Genomic DNA, 14379 nt, shown 5'->3' with positions numbered 1-14379 from the left:
TTAGAATGATCGCACCGTTATTGAACATATAAAGAGGTCTCGACGAACCAATGCCTCTAGTTCAATCGGGACATATGTATCGAATGGACCGTACTGTACGTTAACTATATCTGAAGGTTCTTGCAGGCACTTCATTTGTATCTAGGGAATCATGACGCGTAGTTGCTAGACGCCAATCTTGATTTGTTGGGTGATTAAGGTGAAATGAGCTTCATCTTAATCGTAGCTCTAAGGGACGAGTTTTGACCACAAAGGGTTGTGGGCCCACGGCTAGCTTAAACCTGAACCATTGAGGGTCATACTTCTCGTGCACATGAGATCTTTGAATAAACGGTTAGAGATAAAATGGTTTATCTTTGCATGATTGGAAGTAAATATGATTGGGTCCAACATTCGTAATTTGGAATTATGAATGAGAATAAGAAAAGGAAAAGAATAGGCGAACATCGTAGTGGACTTTCTAAATCGGGAAGTTTCCAAATTTAGAAAGTGCACTGGATTAGGGTTTCCACTTTTGGAAAGTTTGAAATCGAGAGTTGGCACTCGTAATGACGAGGACATTATAATTATTCCGAAATTGTAATCGTTACATTTTTCCGATCATTGAATTGAGAGAGACGAGCAAGTAAATGAACTAACGAACTTAAGCTGTTGGGCCCGGTCCAACTTAAGCCCGTTAGGGTTTTATGCAAGACACTATAAATACTTGATTTATAGGTCTTGCACACACACAAATAAGACAACACACGTTCATAACCCTAGCCGCTCTCTCTCTCTCTCTCTCGCTCGGCCATCTCCCCACGGCCACCGCGCCGTCGCCGGAAAATCGCCGGAATCGGCCATCCGTTGGCTGATCCTTTTGGTATTTCTTTCCTTGTTTATGTTCTTCCGTTTTTCTAACTATTGCGTGTCTAGTGCCACGTGTTTAGTAGATCGAAGTATACGAGGTGAAATCCAAGAGGAGGAAGATCGAAGAATCGAAGATGCGAGAAGGCAAGTCTGAAAAACTGCTCTCGGATTTTATGCGCTGTCCAGCAAGAAAATTCGCCATAAATCAACCGGCGATCGGATGGACGTGACATTTTGACAGAAGCTTCAAGACTCATAAATATACATTATTCTCGAAGGAATTGTCCATCCAGTAAATAAGCATGGAGATATTGAAGTCGGAGCAAGGCTGTAATTTCAGATCAGCAAACAGGTTGGATCAATAGGAGTGGGAAGAGCAGCTGGCCATCTTCTCGAGTCTTCGTTCGATTGATGCTTCAAGGAAAGCACGTGAATCACACGCGCCGCCGTAGCTCGGATCATCTCCGTTGCTGCCCCGGATTGCACGGATTGGTTTCCGTGGAAATCTAGCTTTGCTTAGTGCGCCTACCTCACGCTTCAAGAGGTAATGTTTCGAATCTATTGTCATTCGATTCAGTTACGTTTAAATTAATATATGCATGTTCGTTTTAATAAGAAACTTGTATGATTTTATGTGTCTACATGAAATTGGTTTTATTATTGCGAGCATGATTATTTGATTTAAACGCGAGCATGCTAATTGATTTAATTTCGATTAAGTAATTAAGCATGTTGTTGTTTTAATTTCGCTGGAAGCGCAAAGGTACGCAATGTATGTTGTTTTTAATTTCGCTGGAAGCGCAAAGGTACGCAATTAATTGTTTCAATATTGTCGGGCATGTGTTTATGTGTTTTAAATTGTTTAAATCGCATAAAAAATTTTGTTTTCCGCTGCGTACACGTGCCCGATTCCCAACACATTCATGTTGGAATAAGTGGGGGATTGAATGTTAGAATAAATGTGAATTTGAAGTACCATTGTCTAAATGTATCTAGACAATTGTCTTTTGATTTTCCTATGTATTAAATTAGAATTAGAAGAATTGTTAGTCTAAGAGTCGTCATGTAATTTATTATAAGATTAATGTACTCCTCGCTATAAATATGGAGTGCTAGAGATGATTGTAAAAAAAGACAAAAAAACAAAAAGAGAAGTAATTTTTTCATCCACAAAACACTAGTCTAATTACTTTCTCTACAGAACAATATTTTATTTTCAAGTGTTCACAAAATCACTAGTCTTCATAAAAATATTATTTGTATCCCATCCTGGTGCCTACATTTGGGTCATATACTTAACAGGGTTCTGCCAATTGTTATGAGTTGCCTATCATGGAACTGTAGAGGGCTAGGTGGGCTGTAGGACTATCCGTACACTCGGATATCTTATTCATGTTTCTTTCGGAGACCAAATTATCCGGTGGAAAATTCGAGTTATTAAAGAGAAGGTTGAATCAAAAAGGAGGTATTCTTCCTTTTATGGCCAGCGTTCTAATCTATATGCGGAGGTCAGAAACTTACACGAGGGACTGCAAATTTGCTGTGATATGGGAATTGTTCGTCGAACGGTGGACATAGATTCAAAACTGGTGATGGATATGCTTTATGATTCGGTTCCAATTGCATGGGCCGTGATATATATATATATATATATATATATATATATATATATATATATATATATATATATATATATATATATGCAATAAACGGTGTAGTTGACAACTTTGCTGCATTGGCTCATTCTCATCAAAGCCACATCTCCTTTACTGATTATAATACCTCCCTTCTACGAGCAATCATCTACTATATATAGAAATATTTTTTTTTTATTTTTTTTACTTTTTTGCCGAAAAAAAGAACTTTATTCCATATATATCAAAAGTTACAAAGGGGTTCTCGTCAAAAACCTTGTAGGCCTACACAAGGAAAAGAGTACCCTTAAAATAACATAATAAAATTTGGAGAATTCTATTCTAAAAAATCTAAAACTTCAAAAAGCCTCTAACGGATAGGGAAATTTGAAATACAAGAAATTAAAAAAGCTATACTCTAAATTAAATATATCTTCTCTCTACTTTAGCTCGACAGAAATATGGAATTCCAATTCTATCCTGACGATGGTGATACTCGCGACGAGAGTTGTGGACGTAAGCTTCCTTAACAAAAGAATATGCTACGTTATTCCTTGTGTGGGGTCTTCATTCCATAGACAAGATCTGTCTGTATAGTCATCACAGAAGATATCTTTACGGGTCTTCTTTCGTTGTGTGGCGAACAAGATTTTAATGGGGCCCCATCGTAATCCATTTTTACATCTTTAATAAAACTTATTTTATTGCCAAAAATAAATAAATAAATAAAAATTGGAGTGGCGGTGGATGTTAGGGGCTTCTTGGGGGGGTGGGGTCTTGAGGTTCTTTGGTCAAGGGACATCACATCGATTCTACAAAGTTACTTGGCAAAATCATATCGACGTGTGTGTATGTTTACGATGATGATGCTAATTTAAGTTGGAGATTTACGGGAGTTTATGGAGATCAAGATGAAACATTACGATATAAATTATGACAACTTTTGAGATATCTTTCATCCCATTCGCCAAGGTCGTGGTTATGCGCTAGATATTTTAACGCCATGCTTTCTATCTCTGAAAAAATCAGAGGCAGGCAGGCCGCCCTCCTACAATAGCATCCACGAGTTTAGTAAGTGCTTACGGGATTCGGGGCTGGATGATTTAGGATTTTTAGGCTATCCATATACATGGTCCAACAACAGAAAATACCCATGTATGACAAGAGAACGCATTGACCGAGCATGAACCATAGATGATTGGAAAACCCTCTTCCAAGATAATCGTGTTATACATCTCGAGGCACATAATTTGGGCCATATACCGATCCGTATTGATTTAAAGAATCGGGGTGGTGTGGGCATTCGTAGCAGGAAACGTGGGTTTATGTTTGAGGCGATGTGGTTGAAGACAAATGAGTGTGCCAAAGTTATGGAGAAATACTGGACTAAAAGTTTGCGACTCAATGATCATAGAGATCCACACAGTACTCTTGAAATTGTAAATGCGGTTTAATAAATTCGAGCAAGTTTTCTTTTTGCAGAGTTACTAAAAGTATTAATAAAATTACACGGAAACTAGCCTATTAAAAAAAGGGCGTTCTTACTAAAAGAAGTTTGTCAACAAGTACAAATGTGAGTGCCGAATTGGAAGGCTTGTTTGATAAGGAGGGGATGATGTGGAGACAACGTGCCAAATCTCATCGGATAAAGGAGGGGAACAAATATACAAAATTCTTCCATGCTAGAGCTCTTCTCGGAAGAAGAAAAATACATTTATGGGCTTAAGAAATTCGGTTGGTGAGTGGTGCAACGACGAGAGTGAAATGGAGGGAATTGTGACTTAATATTTTTGAAATATCTTTACGTCCAAAAAACCGACAAATGAGGAATTAAATGTGGTTTTAGCAGCTATGGAACAGAGGATCAGTGAAGATATGAACGTTGAACGTATACACGAATACACAGCTTCATAGGTCAAACGAGCATTGGATGGTATACATCGTCTTAAATCTCCAAACCCTAATGGATTTTTCATTGTTTTTTATCAACGGTTTAGGCATATAGTGGGGAATGATGTCACTAGATGGGTATTGCGAATTCTTAACCACTTGAAATTTCCAGCAAGTTGTAACTCTACTCATATTTTACTTATACCATCATGTGTTACTTCGGATACTATGGCTCAATTTCGACCGATCAACCTGTGCAATGTCGTCTATACAATTGCTTATAAACCCATTTTTAATCGATTAAAGCCATTTATGAATCATATTAATTTTGTAGTCTCAATCTACCTTTGTGCCCTCATGGTTTATGTCCGATAACATTCTTATATCTTATGATTATATGAAACGTAGTATTGGAGAGTATATGGCCATAAAATTGGACATGAGCACGGTTTACCACCGCAGTGAATGGGTATTTCAACAGAATGTTATGGTGAGACTAGGCATAAATACTTGAGTGGTTGATCAGAACATGATGTGTGTGACTACAGTTACCTATTCTTTTATACTGAATGGTGGTTCAATTGGTGGAATTTCTCCCGAGAGGGGTGTTCGTCATGGTGACCCTCTTTCGCCAAATTTTCTTTATCTTGTGTTGAGGCATTAAGCGCGTTGATACGAAGAGAGGAAACCAAAGGGAACTTATCAAGACTTTTTGTGTGTAGAGGTGCCCTAAAGGTCTCCCATCTCCTATTTGGGGACGATATTATGGTTTTCTGCAAGGCGACTGAGGAGTTCGTTAATTGCACTAAGCAAATGCTCCAGATTTATGACGCAACTTCTGGCCAGGTTGTTAATTTTCAGAAATCCAGCATCGTGTTTAGCAAGCACACAAGAGCGGAAGTAATTGAGAGAATTCGGCTATATTTAACCATGGAAGTAGTGGAAAAACACGAGAAATATTTTGGACTCCCAACTATCATGCATAGGAAAATCTAAACGGGGGGTTTTTGCTAACATTCGTGAAATGGTTTGTGCTCGCGTTATGGGTTGGAAATAAAAATGATTGTCAAAGGGTGGTAAGGAAGTTTTAGCTAAAGCAGTAATTCAATTGATTCCCTCATATGTGATGAGCTTCTTTAAATTAACTGATTTCACTTAGAACCTCGAAAAGCATATGGCTAAATTTAGGAGGGAAGACTCACAAGGAACTTTGTAAAAGTACGCGGGTTGGTGGCCTTAGTTTCAGTGAATTAGAAGTATTTAATATTGCGTTAGGCAAAATCTTTAAAGCTGGATACTACCCTAATATGAATGGTCTCGAGTCCTCATTGAGTTCGAATCCATCATACACTACGAGAAGTTTATAGGGAACTAAAAATCTCCTCGAAGCAGGCTTTCGCTAGAGGGTTGGAAATGGTGAGTCCATAAATGGATTCGTGGGGAAAGAAATTTTGAATTTGTTACTCCAGGAAGGGATGATCGTGCGGAGATGAAAGAGTAGTCTGATCGATGATGTAGGGATGTTGAATATGAAGTAATACGGGCTTTGTTCTTTGAAGAGGATTGTAAGCAATCATGTCAGTCCCGTTGGATAATAGAAAGGATGAAGATCTTTATGTATGGCACTATAATCGGAGCAGAGTATTTTCAGTTTGTAGTGTCTACCATCTAGTGATGCGAAGGGATCAAGATAAATCTGATCGACAAGGTTGTAGCTCGAACACTCGGCGTGCTGGAGATTGGAAATGGCTTTGGACTTTTGGTCATTGAACCTCCCCAGCAAACTTAAAATTTTCCTTTGGAGAGCGTGCAGGAATTTGTTACCTACTTGTACAAACTTGGTGAAAAAAAAGGTAATGGACGTAAGTAGGCGTACTATTTGTGGTGATCGCTAGGAATATGTAATGTGTTGCATCTATTTTTGCACTGTATCACGTCAAATATGGGCTCTTAGTGATATTCCGCAATTGAACTACACTACGACAAAAACTCAGATGAGGGAATGGATGATAGATATAAAGAATAAATGAGATGCAGATATTTTCAAAAGATGTATTGTGCTATGCTGGGCTACATGGGAGGCTCGTAACATACGTGTTTTCGAAGGGATTACAACGGACACTATTGGAAATTGTTGTTTTTGCTAGTAGATATTGGAATGAGCTTCAGTCTGCTACAACTGAAGTTTTGAAGTCGAATATCAAGAGGGTCAGAAGTTTTGAGAAATGGCTCAGCCCGAAGAGGGAGTTTGTCAAGCTGAATTTTGATGAGGCCATAAATCCCTTGGCTAGTAAGTGCGGTAGTGGAGTTATAGCCAGGTCAAGTTCCGGGGATTGTTTGGGATTGTTGTATGGCTGCAAACATCAAATGTTGGATCCTACTTATTGGATCATACTTCTGCGGATATTGAAGTGGCTCGAGAAAAGAATTGGAGAAAAGTCATTTTAGAAGGCGACTCGAGTATGGTGGTAAACATCCATTGGAGGGGATTTAGGTTCCATGGCAAAGTACGGCAATATTATCGAAAATATCAAACAGTTGGGAGCAAGTTTTGATCTTTTTAGAGCCCAACACATCTTCTGAGAGGGCAATCAGGCAACTCATGAAATAGCAGCTTTATCCAAGAATGACTCTTATGCTTTGAATGATCTTTAGTGTAAGAATCAGAGATATTGTTTTGTCCGAAATGTAGTAGTAATGAAACTCCTTTTTTCTTGTCAAAAAAAAAACGTAATCAATTATGTCATGCTCGAATTTCATTAGGGTCTTACTGGTGTCCAAAATCAAAATCATATGAAGAGCACACATGAGATACTAGGTCAACAACAAACGAAACCAACGAAATCAATGAAACCAAAAACCTCAATCCATGTCAACAATAGATGTTCACCACGTGCATAAATTAACTTATTATGAATTATCCAACTGCGGTTCATGTTGTTTCTCACAACAAAATCGTCAGTAAAGTTCAAGATGCAAATAAAAACTTAGCACTGCAATTTATGAACCTTGTCGACGGATAAAATTGCACGAAAACACGACTTGTTAATGGTTACACAAAAGTTTAGACCGTTTTCATCGTACACAACATAATTATTCTCCACACCGATCCCCCCATACATTAACATAAGCTTGAACATAGAGAAAGATTCATGCTTAATCAAGAAACCAACTGATCTTTTGAGCACAAAGTTTTGAATCATTGTTCCTCAAAATCGGGTAAAAAAGGTAATGAAGGACCTGGATGTCTAACTCCCAAAAGAAAATTCTCATGGCATGTTACTAATTGCGCGTATTATATTGCCAGACGCATCCAATAGCTGCAAGTATTCATCTGCTCCATCAATAAGACACTGCAAATGCACCGAAAAAAATGAACATAAATAAATAATTAAAAATAAACTACAAAAGTAGCAAGAAATCATTACTCATTGCTCTAGAGTTAATTGCAATAAGAGGCTTCGATGTATTTTTACATATAGAGTTCCATTCAGATTGTAGAAATAATGAGAAGTTTTTCTTTGAAAAAAAATGTTCTTCCTCAAGAAACTTTGTTGTTTTGCTTAAAATAGTATCACATGCATAAAACCCACAACAGCAAAACAAACACTTTCTATTAAAAAAACAAGAAAAAAACATTTTCACCTTATCCGCCTCTGCGAATTTCTTGCATATTCTTGCTTTCTGGTTGTCCGAAATATCATCTGACTCGACAATTATATCATACAACTGGAAGAGGAACTACGTCACTATTTGTCTGGAAGAGGGGAAAAAAAAACAGAAACAGTAATAGAATAGTGCAATATCAAATAAACCTGTGAAAGCATTTGAGAAGCCGGATATCCTTCAGCTATAACATTTTTGACTTCCTTGTCTGCCATGTCGAAATTACCACTTTTGCATGCAGAAACAAGTGCATCCACAACATCGTCAGGGATGACCTGATCATTCACATGTCAGAATCGGAATTAAACTTCTAAAACAAGAACAAGTCATCTAGACAAGAGTGTAATAGCTAAAATTATGCGTTTTTGTGTCGAAAAATATACGTTCTTTCAAGCACAAGAAAAATCACGTCCGTAGAAAATCATAAATATTGAAAGAGTTGAATGGCGAATTCCTAAGCACAAATGCTGAACGAGGTTGGTTATAGGTTTCATGCATGGATGATCTTTTCTCTATCTCATCCGAGCAATTCGTTCTGTTACACTTTGTTAGCATTGTTGAAATTCTGTTAATTGCTATAACACATACAAAAAAGCCACATTGAAGTTGATCAAACAATTGTGAAGTAATAATTGCTGGTACTTTTGAACTGTTGATCAAATCATCAATTTTCACAACAAATTTCAATATGTATACATTGACATTTTTAATTTGGCAGCTGATATTCAGAAACAGTGATTCATCGCCATAACTTGTAAATAGGCCAAATATAGATGCCCTTAGGGCCACAATTAAACAAATTGTCATTCAAATGAAATCCAACATGATATATAATTCGACTAGTTATATACCAACTTTTAGTGTCAGTATACGACCACTGCTGGTTTACAGTACTACTTAATAACCAGAAGCAACCCACAATCTACCACTAATGCTCAAACGGAAGCAATTAGTTATAATTACTATTAACGTTATCCATAATAGTAAGCAATGAACTATAATTACTGTTAACATAATCCAAAATAGTGATCGAGAAGAACCAGCATCTTTAAGGCTTTCTAAGCTGAGAAAGAAATGAAGAAAATAGTTCAAAAACATTCGAAGAGGAAACTTCTGAACCGTCTTAATTTTGCACCAACTTTTTTCTCAACACTTCAAGTTAAAAAAGTACAGAAATATTGCCAAAGTTGTCCAAGCAAACTAGTGCAATATGCACGAAACAGTCTCAAGATATTTCAAAATCAATTGCAGTACAAGTTGTTACAGAGCACAGTCATCAATGAAGAAGTATTAAGTATGGGGCTGAGGCAGATTGAGAAAAGGAGAAAACACATGTACTAAATCGAACACATATTGAATCATCACAACTCAAATCACTATTTCAAGACACGGTCTTCTTCATACCATGGGAAAGAGAGACAAGGACAATCCCCATAAATGTTGGATTCAGGCACGTATTGAAATAAAAACATAGCAAATAATCTGAAGTCGTCTATAAATTCTATAGACTTACACCGGACACACTAATTAAATCCTTGGATGAAATTGAAGATCCAAATAAGCGAGCAGCACCCTGGAATAAATGGGAAAATCAAAATCAATGAGAGACGCTTAGTTCAATAAAATAAGGAGAAAGCATCGACCTAATTGTGCTAATGTAACATCTCGCATACTGACATATACATTTGCAGTATCTACCATCAGTGTAGTTACGGGGTAGCAATTATTAGGAAACAAATGTTCATTTTCTCTTTGATGTAATATTGTCAAAATTATCTTAATGCAATATCTTGAAATGAACAAACTGCGACTGAGTTATCAACCCGTCAAGTGATTAAGTTTTAGGAAGATTTACGCCAAAGTATGAATCTAGTGATCCGTATCAGAATAAAGAACTTTGCAGACACTGAATTGAAGTTACGTAGCTACTTTAAAACATTACAAACATATGCCTTACTTGCAGATATGTTATAGCCCGTCGCAAATCACCTTGAGAAATAGAACTTAAGGTTGCGAGAGCCTACAGTAGAAAATAAACCACGTTTTGTAAACAACAACAAAAAATAATAGTTCACCATGTACACGAGAAACTATTAGTTAAACATGCATGAGAAGTAAAGTATGTTATTCGATACCTCTGAATCCAAGTTGATACCTTCCTCGTTGCAAATATATAAAATACGATTGTTCATGATTTCTTCTGTAAGTGGCTTGAATCTGAATTTAGCACACCTAGACGCAAGGGGTTCTATAATTCTACACAAAATCAAATCACTCCTCAAGTCAGTTCCCAAGAGAATCGGATCAAAATACACTTTAGTACAGTATAGATGAATATTCGACACACAACCTGCTGATATAGTTACAGATAAAGAAGAATCTTGTAACTTTAGAATACGTCTCCATCGTTCGCCGCAAGGCATTCTGCAAGGGTACGATAACCTCTGTTAAGACATTGTATGAAACTAAAATTGCAAGTACGGAAATCCGACAAACTTGCCTGAGCATCTTCGGTCATCGAATCTGCCTCATCGAGAATTATGATCTTATAAGGTGGGCACGGATAACCACTACAGTGATGAAGAAGGGCATCCAAGTAAGCATAAATGATTTACATAGTAATGCTAAATACCAGAAATATTATTATTTATTAAGGATACCCGTGTCGAGCAGAACCGACAGCAACTGCGGCAAAGTTTTTAATTTTTGTGCGAACAACATTGATACCACGATCATCACTAGCATTCAGCTCTAGTACTCTAGACTTGTATAACTCAGGCCTGTAAAAAAAACTTATTATCGACACTCGTACATCGTCGAGTATCGCCGGAGCTTGTAATAATCGTAAATAACCTAATAGAACTATCTATTTACTCCAAAATTAATATAAATCAATATTACCTTCTTTATACACATGCATATACACTTCAATTAGAAAGTAAGATTATAAGCACACACAAAATCCAAAAATTACCCATAAAGCTGATGAGCAATTGCAAGAGCTGTCGTTGTTTTTCCCGTACCCGGAGGCCCGTAAAATAGCATGTGCGGACACTACAAAATTCAATCAATAATTCAAAAAAAAAAAAAAGGAATATAAGAACACTAAGCAGAAAAATTAAGAGAAAAATAAAATAGATAAATTGTTGTACATTCGTTGTCTCAAGTGTGTTAGTGAGAACCCTAACGACTTCGTCTTGGTGAGCAACGTCCTTCACTTGCTTTGGCCGACTGTCAATTGACGGCGTTAATTTTCAGTAATTCTTAAGAAAAATATGGAGCTTCGAGAAAACAGTGAATCAATGTGTGTGTGAGAGAGAGATCTGTGAATTAGTGTGTGTGAGAGGGAGTTAAATTATCTGACTTACTATTTCTCAACCCATGGCTGGGAGCTCTGCAACGGCGCCATTGCTGCTAGGTGAATCGAGGTTTTCCCTTCGCACGTCGGAAAGGGTTTTTATTTTTCCCGCTTTCTGAAGACGGGGGAGAATATTGGTGTGTAGTGTAAGATTGGGTTATTTTCTTTGCAGTCCCCCAACTCTAATTTAAGGGGTTATTTGATAAAAAAAAGAAAACCTCAAAATTTTCTTTCGTTAATAGGCACAGACCCCATATCATATTTCACTTTTTGAGATAAACTTATGTTACTTTCACATTTTTTCTAATTTCAAAATTGTCATTCCATTATCTTTTTCCAACTACTATCATTTCTATTTTTCTTTTTTCCTTTTTTTTTAAAACTAATTTTTGCTTTTTATTTTATAATTTTGTTTTATGTTATATTTTTATTTATAACGTTTTTTTCGATTTTTTAATTTTTTTTTCCCATCTTATGTGTATTAACCAATTATCAACCATGCATAGTCAATTAAGCAACTGACTACAAAAATTGTTGTTGAAAAATGAAATTGACTATTAATTGTAACAAAAACAACCCTAATACCGTCAATGAAACTCAACACAATTCAACAAAAAAATCCAAACAACCAACCGCAAAAATAACAAAAACAACTACAATGAAAAAACGAACAACAACTATGTTTTACAAAAACAACAAATATACCAAAATTATACTAATTTATACGAATCGAATGATGGATTGACAATGGTGGAACAAAAACACAACACCATTATGTCCTAAGTTCAACTACACAGTGGCAAAATAGGGAATCAATGACCAAAAATTCAAGCATGAATTAAAAAACATAGCGATTAAACCTTGTTCGACAACTGAATAGTCGGTTAAATCTTAATCGACTACTGAATGTAGTCGATTACAGGTCCAACATGTGCGAATTTTCTCCATCAACGTCATCATCCGTACAATATACCCAAAAAGACCTAGATCTGAACTATCGCCACACCACACCATCACCATCCCAACCGCCCTGCACCACCGCCTCTGCATTCTCCACCTTCGTCGTACAACTACAATCTCCGCCGCCAACAATTAATTCGCGAGCCAAATGCCGCCGCCTCAAAATTCTCTGTCGCGTCGTCACCATAGTCTCCACCGCGGACTTCTGAAATTTGTTCTCGTGATTTAGACCATGATGGTGTTGAATATAGATTTTACAATCAATATGTTTACTTTATATGGATCTTTTGTTTAGATTTTATCATATTTGTGTTTTATAGGTGAAAAACGAGAATTAAGTGTCCATGAAGAAAAAAATATCAAAAAGAAAGGAAAAGTTGCAAATACGAACATCATTTCGAGCATAGATCACTCATACATACATCACACATACGAACTCCAAATCACTTGATTCAAGCGACATTAGAAAGCTAATTTCAAGGGCTACATTTTTGTTTCAAGCAACATTCCAAAATTCGGACTCCAACATGGTCAAAATCGAATTTCAAGCCGACCGAAGTGCGGACAAAAGCTTCAAACGCCCGTCCCAATTTTGTACTAAAATATGGGACGGTTGTCCCGTGATGCGAAGCTAGACAGTAGACTACCCATGGGATATTCTCTCTAATTTCAAATTTGTCATTTCACTATCTTCTTCCAACTACTACCATCCCCATTTTTTGCTTTTCCTTCTTTTTGTTTTTAATTATTTTTTGTTTTTTATTTTATAATTTTACTTTATTTTTATTTATAAAGTTTTTTTCGATTTAATATATAAGGTTATCAAACACCTTTAGAAAATAGCAACTACCCATTCAAGTACACAAAATCAAAAAAATCAAGAAAAAAGGATTTCTTTTTATATTAATATTTAAAAATAATATTAAATTATTTGATATTTGTGGTTGAAGTATATTAATTTTATAGAATTTTCAAAATATTATTGTAGGTATCAAAATGAGCATTTCATAATTTAATTTGATATTAGTAACAAAGATATAAGCCGGAAACCGAAAAAATATAAGCTAATCAATTTGAGCTTGGATAGTAATGAAGTCTAGTTGTTAGAGGTATATAAAACAATGATTTAAACACATGACAAGCACCAGTGGTCTAGGGGTTGAATAGTACCCTGCCACGGTACAGACCCGGGTTCGATTCCCAGCCGGGTTCGATTCCCGGCTGGTGCAGAATATTTGTTGTTATGATAAATTGTGCTTAAAGTGGACAAGGGTTATCCTCTGTCTGATATTTGGACGATTAAAGTGCATCTAGGCCCTAATCTAATTTATTCTTTAAAACTATGTCTAAACTTTCAATTTAAAACTGTTTTAATAGTTTGTACATGTTTTTAATCATTAACCGTCCTAGTATTTTTTTTTTGGAAAAATTAATGTTTTCATCCCTCAAGTTTGCATCGATTTTACATCTAGTTCCCATATTCACAAAAAACACATTGATCCATCATTGTTTCAATAATTTAACACTTTTGGTCATTTTCGTCAATTTACTATTAGTTCGTTCGTAAGTTAAGGCAGTCATGGAACACACTTGATTCAGTTAGTTTTAACGGAAAATTGACCGAAATGACTAAAATGACAGTCTACCTCTATATGTTTTGTTCTTTCATAAAAGACCGGATTTGAAGCGGATATCACCAATCAATTTTGATTGGACTGGTACTTTCGAACTTTAATTGTGATTCATGTCATTTCCGTCTCTCCATCCACTAAACCTCTACAAATCTACACTCATCTTATATATGCTCCACCACCTTCTCCAACGCCGGTCTTGTCCGAAGCAAAACCATCTTCTCCACCTATTGCTATTCGAAAAGGTACTCGTTCTTCTCGTAGTCTTCATCTAATTTATAGTTTCTTGAGTTACGACTTTCTTTCCCGTTTATACTGTGCCTTTATTTCCAATATATCATTTGTTCCTATTCCAAAAAATGTTAGTGAAGCACAAGTTCACCCAGGCTGG

The 14379-nt window shown here is 36.3% G+C and overlaps 1 protein-coding gene across 1 annotated transcript; it reads right to left on the bottom strand.

Annotated features, from left to right (window-relative positions):
- Positions 1-7372: 7372 nt before the first annotated feature.
- On the bottom strand, positions 7373-11625 carry EMB1968 (ATPase family associated with various cellular activities (AAA)). Its single transcript, XM_013002260.2, has 12 exons — positions 11408-11625; positions 11192-11270; positions 11014-11093; positions 10700-10819; positions 10540-10609; positions 10390-10463; positions 10175-10295; positions 9997-10059; positions 9553-9612; positions 8189-8314; positions 8019-8102; positions 7373-7726 (listed from the first exon to the last, which is right to left on the bottom strand). The coding sequence occupies exons 1-12, from the start codon at positions 11446-11448 to the stop codon at positions 7643-7645; spliced, it is 1002 nt and encodes a 333-aa protein (XP_012857714.2). The 5' UTR covers positions 11449-11625; the 3' UTR covers positions 7373-7642.
- Positions 11626-14379: the final 2754 nt, after the last annotated feature.

Source organism: Erythranthe guttata, chromosome 12 (genome assembly GCF_056151865.1).
Source record: "Erythranthe guttata isolate IM_541 chromosome 12, IM_541, whole genome shotgun sequence".
In the NCBI taxonomy this organism is placed as follows: domain Eukaryota; kingdom Viridiplantae; phylum Streptophyta; class Magnoliopsida; order Lamiales; family Phrymaceae; genus Erythranthe; species Erythranthe guttata.
This window is presented reverse-complemented; position numbering and strand designations above follow the sequence as displayed.